At 40.6% G+C, this 14,654-nt stretch overlaps 1 protein-coding gene across 1 annotated transcript in view; it reads left to right on the plus strand.

The window, feature by feature from the left end:
• The window catches only part of LOC310648244 (zinc finger protein 652-like), a gene marked incomplete at its 3' end in the record, with an annotated part of 99,739 nt that overhangs the window by 63,376 nt on the left and 21,709 nt on the right, over positions 1-14,654 (plus strand). Inside the window, exons 3-4 of the mRNA XM_083375990.1 lie at positions 9,212-9,359; positions 10,477-10,592. Coding sequence (XP_083232116.1) covers positions 9,212-9,359; positions 10,477-10,592 — 264 coding nt within the window. The remainder of the gene's footprint in view (positions 1-9,211; positions 9,360-10,476; positions 10,593-14,654) is intronic.

Consider the following 14,654-nt stretch of genomic DNA (forward strand, 5'->3'; position numbering starts at 1 on the left):
AAAATTAGCGCCGCAGGGATCTGGTTGTTCCTTTCCAAAAACTCTAACACATCAACTATATTCCTCACATTATTTTTCATTTGCCTACCACTAATAAACCCCGTTTGGTCCCCATGAATCACCTGTTGCAGAACCCTCATCAGTCTATTAGCCAAAACCTTAGCAAATATCTTGTAATCTGTATTTAAAAGCGATATCGGTCTATAATTTTTAACTTGAGTAGCATCTTGGTCTTCCTTCGGAATCAAAGAAATAAAAGCTGTTCTCCAAGACGGTGGCACCTTTCCCCCCCTCTGGATTGTCTGGAACAGTTCCTTTAACGGTTTCATCATCTCTAATTGTAAATTTTTGTAGTAAGCCGCAGACAAACCATCCGTACCTGGTGCTTTATCCACCTTCAATTCCTTAATTGCTGTAAAAATTTCTTCTTCTGTAATTAATTGATTAATCTCCTCTTTTTGTACTTGCGTAAGAACCGGGATGCTAGCATTCTCCAAATATATATCAATATCTTTTTCATTAATCTTCTCCTTAGCATATAATTTAGAATAAAAATCCACAAAAGCATCCTTGATAAGATCCTGTTGAAACACAACCCTTCCTTTATACTCAATTTTGTCTATATTAGAAGCCCTTTGTTTTTTCCTCAATCTATAAGCTAACCATCTACCTGGTTTGTTAGCGTTGCAAAAAGTATTATGCCTGGCAAACCGCAAATTGGTTGCCACTTGGTCAGCCATTAATTTATCAAATTGTCCTCTTAACAGTTTAATAGCCTCCTTAGTCTTCACATCCTCTGAATTCAAAATCAAAGCCTTTTCTTTTTCCTTTATTTCATTCTCCAGTTCTTTCCTCCTAGCTTCCACAGCACATCTATGTTTATTGTTCATATATATCAACACCCCTCTCATATAGGCCTTGCTAGCATCCCAAACCATGTCCATAGAGGTGCCCTTATTCATATTAATTTCAAAAAAATCCTTCATCCGCTGTTTGCATTCTTCCACATTTCTCTGATTTCTAAACAAATTCTCATTTACGCGCCACGAGCGCCTGTCTCTATTCTCCTTATCAATCTCTAGCCAAACTGGACTATGATCAGAGATAGTTCTTGCACAAATCTTCACCTTTTTAGTCCTTAAAAAAAATCATTAGTCAACAAAATAAAATCGATCCTGGAAAAAGATTGATGTCTGTCGGAATAAAAAGTATAATCCTTTTCCTGCAAATGTCTCTCGCGCCAAATATCTCGCAGTTCCAAGTCATCCTTCATTTCAAAAAAAGATTTAGGCAGTCTAGCATGACTTGGAATGCGCTTAAAAGCTCCAGCCTTGTCCATCTGTACATCCAAAACACCATTCCAGTCCCCCATAAAAATAAAAGATTTATAATCCAACTGGGTAAGCTTTGTATGAAGTAAACTAAAAAAGTCAGCTTGTTGTTGATTAGGAGCATATAATCCAACTAAAAGCGTCTTTTTACCTTCTAGCAGCAACTCTATCATAACGTATCTTCCATGCTTATCTGCTTCGATTAAGTTTGCTGTTAGAGCACTTTTAACATAAACAACCACTCCATTTTTCTTATTCATTGCAGAAGCAACAAATTGCGTACCCAACCTTGAGTTCGATAAATACTTTTGATCCACAACCCTAATATGCGTTTCTTGCAAACATATAACATCTATCTTGAATTGTTTTAAATATTGAAAAACTTTCTTCCTCTTCTGTGGTGAATTTAGTCCATTAACGTTCCAAGTTAAGAATTTAGTTGCCATGCATATCATCCCAAAGCTCTTGGAGCACTGCTTTGATAGGACTATCTTTTTTAGGCCGTGCTCCTCCCACTGCTTGGCTGTAAGTACGTTGTGGAATTTCCATAGACTTCTGCTGATCTTGTTCTTTTATCTTTTTTGATCGTTTTAAAGCAGCACGCGTCACCCTCTGCTCTCTAGGATCATCCAAGGAAGTTGTAGCTTGATCTCCTCCAGCACCATTCTCCTCTGTCTGTCCATCTTCAGCCTCTTGATGTTCTCCTTCTCCAGATCCCTTTGCAGCTTCCAAAAGTGATAATGGGGTTGCTTTTAAAACATTATTGTAAAAATCACGCGCTTGCATCACAGTAGCCAGACGGTACCTTTTACCTTCATGCATCACCATCAACCCAACTGGGATCTCCCATCTGAACCTTATATCTCGTTGCTTGAGCTCTTGCACAAGAAATGTAAAATCCTTCCTTCTCCTTAAAATCTTTGGAGGAATTTCTTTTAGAACCAAAACTTCTTGATCAGCAATCACAACTTTAGTATCATAGGCAGCTTGTATAACTTCATCTCTAGTTTCCCTTTTTGCAAAATAAACCACCACATCTCTTGGCAGCTTTCTCTGTCTGGCAATCCATGAATTCACACGAAACACTTTGTCCAAGCCTCCTTTTATTTCAGATGCTGGCTGATTCAATACCACTTCAAAAGCCTCAGAGACCAGCTGCTTTAGATCTTCCTTAATATTCTCTTTTAAACCTCTGATTCTAACAGCAAACTGCATCTGGTAATATTGAGCAAGACTCAATTCTCTATCCATTTTGTCTCTTAAATCCTCATTCTCCAAAACTTTTGCTTCTAATATGGCATTCTTTTGAGTCAAATCTTCCACTTTTTCATCCAAATCTTCCACACATTCAGCCACTTTATGCACTGAAGACAAAATGTCTACCTTCATCACACTGAACTTCTGTTCCATCCTCTCTTCCATTCTCTCCTCCAATTTCTCCAATTTCTCCTCCATCTGTGCAAATTTATCACCCATTGATTCCAGAATTACCTGGGCATGTTTTTCAAGAGCATCTTGTAAATCCTTCGGTGTCAATACATCAGGAGGATGCAACGCCTGCAATGATGATTGTTGCACCGGAGAAGTTCCAGCACTCCGAAGAGTTTTAGGGGGAGGTTTAGCCGCCATCTTTTACTTTCAATTGTGACGCACTTTCACTTTAAGTTTAAAAAAGTTCATCAAGCTCGAGAGTAAAATAAAATAATCCTCTTCACCTTTTCCTCTTGTACCGCTCTGCCTGCTCCCTTTATTCCATAGTCCTTCCTTCAGGCAGGGGTGGTCGCAGACGCCTGGCTCTGCTCCAAGAAATCCGGAGCAGAGACGCTGACCAGCTGGGAGCGACCCAGGCTACGGGGGAGTTCGATCCTTCAGCCGCCCAAGCTACAAGCTCAGGCGGCCCCGGAGAACTCGACCCCTACCTGGGGCCTCACCCCCTCCTCTTCTCCCGAGGAGGGGGCTTCAAATTCGCCCAAACAGCTGATCGGCGCTGTTTCGGGCGAAAATTACTCAGCTGAGCCGCGGGCAACCCGGGAAGGCTGTCTCCGGCGCCGCACAGCCACCGGAAGCTCCCATCTTATCCTTTTTTGTGTCCCTTTCCAAGTCATTTTCAGAGGGTTATGATCTGCCCATGTGCCTATTTCTATTTCAATGTCCTGCACATTCATTCTCAAGTCAGCAGTCATCCAAATCATATCAATTCTTGACCAGGATTTCTGGCTATTTGAGTAAAAAGTATATTGTAATTTTTGTGGATTTATTTCCCTCCTAATATCTTGAATTCCAATTTCCTCCGCCATAGCAAAAAATGTCTTAGGTAATCTTCCTCTACCATTTTTCCTTGTTTTGTTACTTTTATAATCAATTTTTCCATCTGTTATTGCATTGAAATCTCCTAGTAAACAGATATTTTGATACTCCATTTCTATTATTTTTCTATGTAGGTTTTTATAAAAATTTTCTTGATTGTTATTCAGTGCATAAATTGCCACTAATAATATTTGGTTTTGATGCAGATAAATTTCTACCATTAATATTCTTCCTTCTTCATCTGAATATACCATTTTCGAATTTATTGTCTCTTTAATATATAGAGCTACTTCTCTTTTTTTCTGTTGTGCTGATGTATAATAAAGTTTTCCAATTTTTGGATATTCCAATAGTTTATAATGTTGTGCTTTTATATGTGTTTCTTGCAAACAAATTATATCCAAATTCAATTTCCATAGTTTCCTAAAAATCTTGTTTCTTTTAATTGGAGAGTTCAGTCCATTTATGTTTACTGAAAAAATTCCACTTTCTTTATCCATTTCCATTTACTTATATTTTGGTCTAACCGATCTAGTAGTTCTTTGTTCTCTAGCAGGTCCTTCATCCTCCCCCTTTTGGAGACCTTGCTCTTTCTGTTCTTTTGTTTGTGCAGTTGCTCCTTGAGTCTTCTCTTCTGTTTGTTTTTGCTCTTTACTCTCCCCTTGACCTCTTTTTACTCCTTCATCCAAAATTGACCTATTCTTCTCTTCAAAGTCTTCTGCTTTACAAATTGAATCAAGTCTATATCTTGTATTGTTCCAGTTTATTAAGATGCCTTCTGGCATAAGCCATCTAAAGTTTATGCCATTAGCCATCAATTTCATAGTCAAAAAATGGTACTGTCTTCGTGAATCTCTGACTCTCTTGGGTATCTGTTTTAAGACCACAATTTCTTTATTTTTATATTGTATTGGTTCATCTCTTACTTTCCGCAGTATTTCATCTCTTGTTGTCTTCCTTGCAAATCGTACATGTACTTCTCTTGGTAACTTATTTCTTCTTGCGTAGCTTGAGTTGAAGTGGAATATCCCATCTAGTTCAATTTGAATTTCCCCTCGGTCTGCTTTCAGAGCCTCCTCCAGGATGTCAATAATCACCTCTTCTATGTTTTCAGCTCTATCTTCAGGAATATTTTGGAACCTTAAATAGTGTTCCACATTTGCCATCTCTAAAATCTTAATTTCGTTATCTAATTTTTCATTTTCTCGCAATAACATTTCTATCTTTTTGTCATTATCATCTGTTTTTTCTTCAATCTTATGTATCTTCTGTTGGTTTTTTATTATCATTTGATTTTGAGTTTCCAGTTTTTCCTTTACACTGTATATCCAAAATTTCTTCATTCAACTTCTCCAGTGTTGTTTGTGTGCTTTTATGATTCTCTTGTGTCTCTAAATGGTTCCTTTCCAAAGTCTCTTATTCTTTAACATAAGATCCTGAAGAAATTTTAATGAAGTCTGTGTTTCACTTTGAGCTGTAGTCTTTTCCCTTTGCAACATAGCTTCAATAGATCCCTGTGATGTAGGACTAGATTGTCCTGAGGGTGCAGAAGTTTTTTTCATAAGTCTAGTAATATTCGATGAAGTCATTTTGAAGTTTACAGTCTATAGCCAAAACAACGTCTGTTTAAATCAATAGAATTTAGTCAAATTCAATAGAAGTAACTTTGAGTTTTAGTCTCATAACAAAGCAGCCTTATCAGCTGCAGCTGTTCTCTTCAAGGTTAAATTTCAATCAACAGAGAATGTTGCAAAAATTTCGTTCTTTTTTCACCACTAGATGTCCTCCTTGGCTTATGTCCAGTATTTTTAACAAAGAGCCTCTTCCCTCCCGTGTAATTACTCGCCGCTTGTAAATCTTCTGGGGGTCTTTACTTTCCAGCTCTTTCTACTCAGGGGTTCAACATTTATAGTCCTCTAAGAGAAGAAAAGGAAACATCTTGCTCACCCAGCTTCAGCACGCAGTTGAAATTCCTCTGGTTTATAAACCTTTGCTTCCCGCTGGAGACGCCTATGGCCGGAGATTTAAAACAGCCTTACTCTTCGTTTTCCAGAGGGTCCTACAGTTCGCTCTGATCGGGTTCCCTCTGATCTGAGCTCCTGAAGTATCCCTCCTCCTTCATTGCCCCTCCAGGGCAACTTTCTGACCCTTTAAGGGTCGCTAGACGAAGAAAAACCAAGCTGGAAAGCCGAGCACTGACTTTCCCAACTTGTCCCGACGGCTGCCAAACAGGAAGTCCTGACATCTTCTGTCTTTGTTGCAGGGAAGGTGGAGTACCACAGGACACAAAGGATGCAAATATCGTCACACTGTATAAGAACAAAGGCGACGGGTGACTGTAACAACTACCGCGGCATCTCTCTTCTCAGTGTTGTAGGGAAGCTGCTTGCCCGTGTCGTACTGAAGAGGCTCCAGGTGCTTGCAGAGAGAGTCTATCCAGAATCACAGTGTGGATTCCGAGCCAAGAGGTCCACTACTGACATGGTATTTTCCCTTAGTTGCAGGAGAAATGCAGGAAACAAAGACAGCCACTTTTCATAGCCTTCATAGATCTTACGAAGGCTTTTGACATGGTTAGTAGGGACGGCCTTTATAAAATTCTCCCCAAGATTGGATGTCCACCTCAGCTCCTTAACATCATCAGGTCCTTTCATGAGGAAATGAAGGGCACTGTAGTTTTTGATGGCTTAACATCAGATTCCTTTGACATTCAAAGTGGAGTGAAGCAGGGCTGCCTCCTTGTGCCAACTTTATTCATGATCTTTTTTGCTGTCATGCTGAAACATGCTTTTGGAACCGCAACAGAGGGTATCTATCTCTGGACCAGATCAGACGGAAAACTCTTTAATCTCTCCAGATTGAGAGCAAAGTCTAAAGTCCTGCTGAAATGCCTACGGGATTTCCTCTTCGCTGATGATGCTGCCGTTACTGCTCACTCTGCCGAAGACCTTCAACAACTTATGGACTGTTTTAGCAAGGCCTGCCAAGACTTTGGACTAACAGCCTGAAAAAAACACAAGTCATGGGTCAGGATGTGGATTCACCTCCCTGTATTACAATCTCTGCACAGGAACTGGAGGTCGTCCATGACTTTGTGTACCTCAGCTCAACTATCTCCGACACTCTCTCTTTAGATACTGAGCTGAATAAACGTATTGGTAAAGCAGCCACCACATTTTCCAGACTTACAAAGAGAGTATGGCTTAATAAGAAGTTGACAGAACATACAAAGATCCAGGTCTATAGAGGCTGCGTCTTCAGCACACTCTTGTACTGCAGTGAGTCTTGGACTCTTCACGTATGGCAGGAGAGAAAGTTGAACATCTTTCATATGCGTTGTCTCTGACATATTCTTGGCATCACCTGGCATGGCGCAGTCCTGGAATGTGCTGGAATTTCTAGCATGTTTACACTATTGAAACAGCAACGTCTACGCTGGCTTGGGCATGTCGTGAGAATGGCTGATGGTCGGATTCCAAAAGATCTCCTGTATGGAGAACTAGTGCAGGGAAAGCGCCCCAGAGGGAGACCAGAGATGCGATATAAGGATATCTGCAAGAGGGATCTAAAGGCCTTGGGAATGGACATTAACAGCTGGGAAACCTTGACCTCTGATTGTTCAACTTGGAAGCTAAAGACACAGCATGGCCTTCTCCAATTCAAAGAGACACTTGTGCGGCAGGCTGAGGCAAAGAGGCAGTCCCGGAACCAGCAAAATCTGGGGGCTGGACAGGGGACAGATGGTATCTGCCCTCAGTGTGGAAGGGACTGCCACTCTCGAATTGGTCTTTTTAGCCACACCAGATGCTGCTTTAGGACATCTTTCCATAGCATGATACCATAGTCTCTCGAGACTGAAGGATGCCAAGAAGAAAAATTTATTTGAATATGGTTAAAAAGAATAGAAATTTTTTGGATATAAATGTATTTTAGCTTAAGACGGATATGTTTTTCAAGTAGTATATTATTTCGTTCTTTTTTTTCTTTTTAAGATATGAGAAACGTAAAACTGTTGGGATGGCTTGTATGAGGAAAAAGATTTAATACTTAAGTGTAATTAACTCTGAGAAAATCTTAACTGGTAAGAATGTTTTGAACATTGTGGGGAAAACAAATCTAAACAAGAACTTTGAAAATGATTTATGATGAGGTAATTAAGATTATTACTTAGAAAAGAAGCTTTATATTGATGTGGTTGGTAAATACTAGAAAAATGTTTATATTCAATTGTTATCTATCAAAATATTAAGAAATGTACTAATTTAAGGTGGGAAAAAGAATATTATTGGAATAAGAGAAAAAGAAAGCTACTATGTGGATTATGGAATTATAGAAATTAATTGTTATGGATTGTTTTTAAATGTAAACCCAAACAACATGTTGTTTACCAAATATTAAGGTGAATATGTTAAAAAAATCAATAAAATATATTAAAAAAATAAAATTATAGTTTGCTAACTTATTCCTATATATTTTGCACAACCTCAATTACTGATAACATTCTAGTGTTGTGACACAGAATTTAAATTTGGGGACAGAGTGAGCATTACTTTGTTGTATAAGTGGTCTGCTAGAGTTTATGGTAAAATGTAGTGATGACTATTTGCATTGAAGAATGATACAAATTACATAATTTATATTTTAGTTTTGCTTTGTTTCACTGTCTCATTCTAGACAAGATGAAACTTAATTAGAACAGGGGTCTCCAACCCCCCGGGCCACGGCTCTGTACCAGGCCGTGGCCTGTTTGGAACCGGGCCGCACAAACGGTGAGTGCGCGCAGCTCCATTTGCACAAGCAGCTGGCAGTCACGCAGGAAGCTCCTTTTGTGCGAGCGCAGGCACGGTCACCTGCTGCTTGTGTAAATAGAGCTTGCAATGCAAGCGCATGCGCCTGCTGCTTGCGCGGAACCATCTCCTCTCCCCTCCAGTGGTCTGCAAAGCCAGAAAGGTTGGAGACACCTGAATTAGAAAGTATCCTTTCCAAATCAGTCATTAATGCAAAATCACATTACTTTATTTATATATGATCTGCCATGAGTTTGGGTAGAGGGAAATGTATTATTTCATTTTCTCTTATTTCCCATCCATAGTCCAACTTTCTGCACTCCAAATAAGGAAAAAAAAACCATTTGTTTCACTCTGAGTAACTTATTCTAAATATTCACAGCATATACTTCCTAGATGTGCTATACAAATGAGCTATTTTGGATATCAGATATCATTTTCAAGTTGGTAGGCCTAGTTCTCTGTCTAAATCCTTCTTCAACATCATTGCTCATTCCACCTGTGCGTCTGTGTGAAGGGCTGGTACAATCTGGAAGTTGCTGCTGATTTGCTCTTGAGGAAGCAGCAGGTGGCACTGTAATCGCATGATTATTCACTTTCTTAAAACTTGTATCTGTGGTTTTAGTGACATTATAATGAAGTGAGTGGCTTTTTAATACTTGCCTCGAAACAATTTACTTACAGTTGCAATCTTTTCCTTGTGGATTTTCATTTTGGTTACAGCTGCCTGGTACCAACTGAAGTGAACTTTGTTTAAATTATTCTTTGTCCTGTCCACCCATTCAGTGTGTTTCCTGTAATAAGTCATTCAAGAAGCTTTGGTCCCTCCATGAACATATCAAGATTGTCCATGGATATGCAGAGAAAAAATTCTCCTGTGAGATATGTGAAAAGAAGTTCTACACCATGGCTCACGTGCGAAAGCACATGGTTGGTGAGTTTTTGCTGCCTGTTTTTGCATAGCATTGTGCTTCCTTCAAATTCATGATTTTGAAGTTGAACAAACTGTCCATGTAGCATTATAGGTGGCTCCTTGTTTACAAATAGGTTAGTCATTTTTGAAAACCACCTCTCCATAACTATGCCCTTATTTATCTCCATTAGTCATTACTGGATGGGATAGAGAAAGCCATAGAAAGCCTTTATAGTAAAAGGGGAGAAAACCAGACCTTGGCATCTCAATCCGCCCAATGTAAGAGTATCTGGGGCTATAATGTGTGAAATCTGTTTTAAATTCAATTGAGAGAAGGTAAATGGTACTTCAGTCTATTTGCAACACAGAAGGTGTGGTGTCTTAGTTCAAATCCATGTAGTTATTTTTTCTTCCTAGTTTTATAGTAAACTTCTGTTCTTGGATGTATATCTTAACTGAGTGCAAACACCAAGATTCAGGAGTTTATCAAAAAAAATTCCCTTTGAAATTAAAATCTGTATTTGGAAGAATTAAAGCACAAAACATTGGTAAAATGTGGGATGGCTTCATTGTAAAGTACCCTTCTGTAGATCTAAATGATACAGGAAGAACATGTCCATGCCAAGTTGAACTTCTTTTCAGGTAGAGCTGAACTTTTAAGAAATTATTCTTATTTGGCTGAAATAATTTAACCTAGTGAGATAGCTAGGAAGTTTGAACTTAGAAGTGGGACGTCGAGGGAGTTATTGAAAAGGGTACTTTTCCTTTGATGGCATGAAGTCTAATTAAGTAGTTCTCTGTGTTTATGCTTACCATAATTTATAGTCATATTAGTGTGCTTTGTTTTTACTAATTCTGTACTAAGCAGATTTCTGTATTATAAGGCACAATAAATAGCATTTTTATTTCCTGAGTGACAACTGCTACTTTTAATTATATTGTTTATATTTATAATTTAACTACAGTTTATTTAGACCACAACAGGAACCAATCTGATTGCATGGCACCCACAGAAATATTTTAAATAAAATAAAAACACAACTGAATCCAATCTTTATCTATGCTTAGATTGTACCTCTTGAAACCACTGAGGCTTAAGCTAGTTATGACTGACTTATTTAATTGACTGATGTTTCAGCACATACTAAGGACATGCCATTTACATGTGAAACCTGTGGAAAATCTTTCAAACGCAGTATGTCCTTAAAGGTTCATTCACTACAGCATTCAGGAGAGAAGCCTTTCCGATGTGAGGTATGAATTCTGCTCAATGTCTAATTGATAGTGACTTGAATGTAAAAAAACAAGCATATAATTATAAAGTAATACTAAACTTGAATAGACATGAACAATAAAACCTGTTCTACAGATCAAAGTTATCTCTTACCTAACATTTTATTTCTACAGTGGCCAGCATACAAGTAAGTCATGAGGATAGTAACATGCTCACACTATACTTCCCACTGCAAATTAATTTTGTCTCATGGTGCCTGCTTAAAATCTCTGGAAGAGAATGCATGTTATCCCCAATGATGATCAAAATTGGGACATAACAGTATATTTTTATTTATTTATTTGTTTGTTTATTCATTTATTTATTTACTTACTTACTTATATCCCATCTTTGTTACTTTTACAAATAAGGCAGTGAACATAACATATCCAACACACCTTCCTCCTATTTTCCCCACAGCAACAACCCAGTGAGGTGGGTTGGACTGAGAGTGTGTGACTGGCCATTTACATTGGTACATTAATATGTATCAATGCTTGATGAGAAAGCAAGAATATTATGGTGGGCACTGCAGACAGGTGAAGGTATGTTGGGCAGGGGAAGATACAGCAGGAAACAGGTTGGACCACTGTCAGACATGGGGTAGACCAGTTTAGGAAACGACTCCACAGAAAAACTAGAACTGTATTTATTGAGATAGGCTATAGTAACAGAATCTTATAAGTCTGCCTACGTTTTTCCTTCCCTCCCTCCTAGCCTCAGGGAGTCAGGACAGCCAGTCTAAGTCTAATACTTTCCAGCCTCCCTGGGTTCAAGACATGCTTCTGCACTTACTGTTCTCTTAATGGCTTCTAGATGGTTTCTCCAATGTCATCTCCATGGCTCATTATAGCCACTTCCAGCGATTACATTCTTAGTGTTTGGTACCAATCTCACTTGCTAGCCTCTTGTGCTATACCCCAAGATCTGGTAATGAAGACTCAAATGCCCTGGTTTCCAAGTGTTGCTACTTAATGTATAGGAGTAGCTTATAATAAAGCTCCCCTCCTCCACAGCTTAATTGTGGATAAAAGGGCTGGACCAGGCCTATTACCAAAATTAACCAAGGGAAGGGTGCCTTTCTCAGTTTTTTGTCCTCCTGGATTTCATGTGGCACCAGCTGTGAGCACAGGATTAAGGTGGTGGTGTAGCCATTGTCATCTGAAAAACCTAATGGCTTTCATGGGCACTGCTCTGCATTTACCCAGTCCTGTTTGTGAATGTTGGGTGGCAGGGATCAGAGGGAATTGTGCTTATGTACCAGTCTCGCTGTTGGAGTTCATAGCTAGGTTGGCAATGGAGTTACCCAGGTTTATGATATTGCAGACTTTGATCTGCTGGTTTTGGGTGCAGATTCTGAGGCTGCTCAGACGTTCATGGTTATCAAGGACCTGACTGAAGTTACCTCTGTGCCAGTACATGGACCAAGAAGTGTCACACATTGGGCCTAGTCTTTATCTTGTGACAGTTGCAATGAAAGCTGGAGTTGGAGAGTATTACCACAAATCCCCTGCCATGGACAGATCACTCCCACTTGGCCTTGGATTTCTCTGAAGCTCTATCCTACCATAGAGAGGTAGGGCCTATTTGATCAGTCTGCCCCACGCTGACTGGGTTTCAGAAGGGGATTGGGGTCATTCCTGGATGACTTGGAATAAGGGAGCAGTTGCATCCTTGGATCAGATCACACCTGTGCAGACTCTCTATGTAAGTAGATCCCAGAGAGTTGCCTAGTTTTCAAAGGAACTTCTTGTGATGAAGGGAACTAGAGTGTTGCAGGAGAAAAATGAAGAATAAACCTGACCAAGCATGGGTAAGATCTTTTTCTGAACATTACATTGTTATGATAAGGGTGGCAAAGTATAATATTTTCTGGCCTTATTTCATGTATGGAATGCTAGCCAGCAGCCTGTTTAAAGTGACCCAGTCATTCCTGGGTAAGGAGGGGCTAGGGAAATATTTATTTCATTTATTTTATTTAAGAAAATTTATATGGCCGCCCAACTGACTCTGAGTGATTCTGGGCAGCTTACAGTGATAAAACCCAATATAAAAAAAATAAAAGCAATACCCCCCCACACACACACACACGGCAACAACAATTCAGTCAATCAAATAAGCCACTTGATGGGCTCCAACCCACTCTGGGTTCCCCAGGCCCATTGGCAAAACCAGGTCTTCAGGTCCTTGCAAAAGAGTGCCAAAGTGGGGGCCAATCTTATCTTCATGGGGATGATGTTCCACAGGGAGGGAGTCACCACGGAGAAGGCCCTTCTTGGTCCAGCTAGATGTACCTCAGGAGAGGGGACCCATAGCATTCCCTGCCTTGCTACTCTGGTGGGTTGGGTAGATGTGACCGGGAAAAGACAGTCCTTCAAATAACCAGGTCCCAAACCATGTAGGACTTTAAATGTGACAACCAGCACCTTGAATTGGACCCAGAAGCAAATTGGAAGCCAATGCAGCTCCTGCAGGAGAAATGACATGTGCAGATCTAGGCCTGTACAAAACCATGTGGGCTGCTGCATTTTGAACCAACCGAAGCTTCTGGATACTTTTCAAGGGCAGCCCACTGTAGAGTACATTGTAATAGTCAAGACAGGAGGTGACAAGGGCATGTGCGGCTGTGTGATGACCCAGAGCACAGCATAGAGGCAAACCAGTCAACTGGCAGTTCAAACCGCCCTTTATTTGCTCCAATTTTCCCCAAATGCTCCCACGTTTCTGGCAAGCTGCAGAACAAAGTAAGACACACACACCTTCAGCAGCCTCTGGCTGCAAGTAGTTTCACAAGTTTTTAACTCTTCAGGCTTGGAAAGTGTGTATGGAACAAGCTGTCCTCCTTCAGGTTTCAACTCACAGATTAGAAGAGTAATTTACTCAAGGCCACGTAGATAACAAGGAAAGTAACATACATCCAAAATCTAACGAGTCTGTAGAAGTACAAGCTTGCCTGAGCAGTTTCAGAAGAGAAGCCAAAATTCAATCCGAGGTCTTTGAACACCAAATCAAGTTTGTCAGCCAGTCCAATGGTCAAGAGTTTCAGGGTTTCCAAGCAGAAATCACAACACAGAACAAGAGATCAGAGTTGTTTCCAAGATCAGCAATGGCACACAAAACTCCCAAGCATTCAGCGTTTGTTTCCAACAAATGCCCCTCCCCACAGCGTCTCCTTAAGTCTCAGTCTCCAGGTGTGCCTTGTGCAGAGGGGCAGGGTGCTGCTCTCCTGAGTAGTTGAGCCTGCCTGCATTGTTCCCTCCTTCGCTTTACTCTCCCTGCTGTGGGATCAGGAGGGGATGGCCTTTGCTCATCACCTGAGCTCTGTCTCTCATGTTCATCCTGTCCCAATCCTGAAAGGCTCTGGCCTGCCTCAGCCTGCTCTTCCCCACATTCCTCTGAAGCCACAGACACCCCTCCATCCACCTCCATTGGCTCGGGTTCCAGCTCATTTTCCTCAGCAGATTCAGGCTCCGACTGGAGCATGACAGGCTGTGAGCATGGATTGTTGGTCCAGGAAAGGGCATAACTGGTGCACAACACGCAGTTGCATGAAAGCCCTCCTGACAACTGCCACCTGTGCCTCGAGCAGGAGTCTAGTAGAACCCCCAGATTATGCACTGGGTCTATCTGGAGGAGTGCCACCCCATCCAAGACCAGAGATGGCAATTATCCATGAACCAAAGAACCCCAAACACCGAGCCATTCCATCTTGCCATAGTTCAGTTTCAGCACGTTATCCAGCCCTTCACAGCCTCTAAGCACTGCGAGAGGGAGGTCATGACATTGCTCAACTCACCATGGGCAGAGACATATAGCTGGGTGTCATCAGCATATTGATGATATCTCAGCCCATGGTGGCAGATGATCTCACTCAGCAGCTTCCTGTAGATGTTAAAAAGCTGAGAAACTACCAAGCTTTGTGGGACCCCACAAAGCAGGGGATGAGGGCCGAACCTCTTGCTTCCTATCAACACTGACTGAGAGTAACCACAGAGGAAGGAAGTGAACCAGGAAAATACAGAGCCCCTACTTCCAACCTTCGA

Source organism: Vipera ursinii (assembly GCF_947247035.1).
Source record: "Vipera ursinii genome assembly, chromosome: W".
NCBI classification, from domain to species: Eukaryota; Metazoa; Chordata; class Lepidosauria; order Squamata; family Viperidae; genus Vipera; species Vipera ursinii.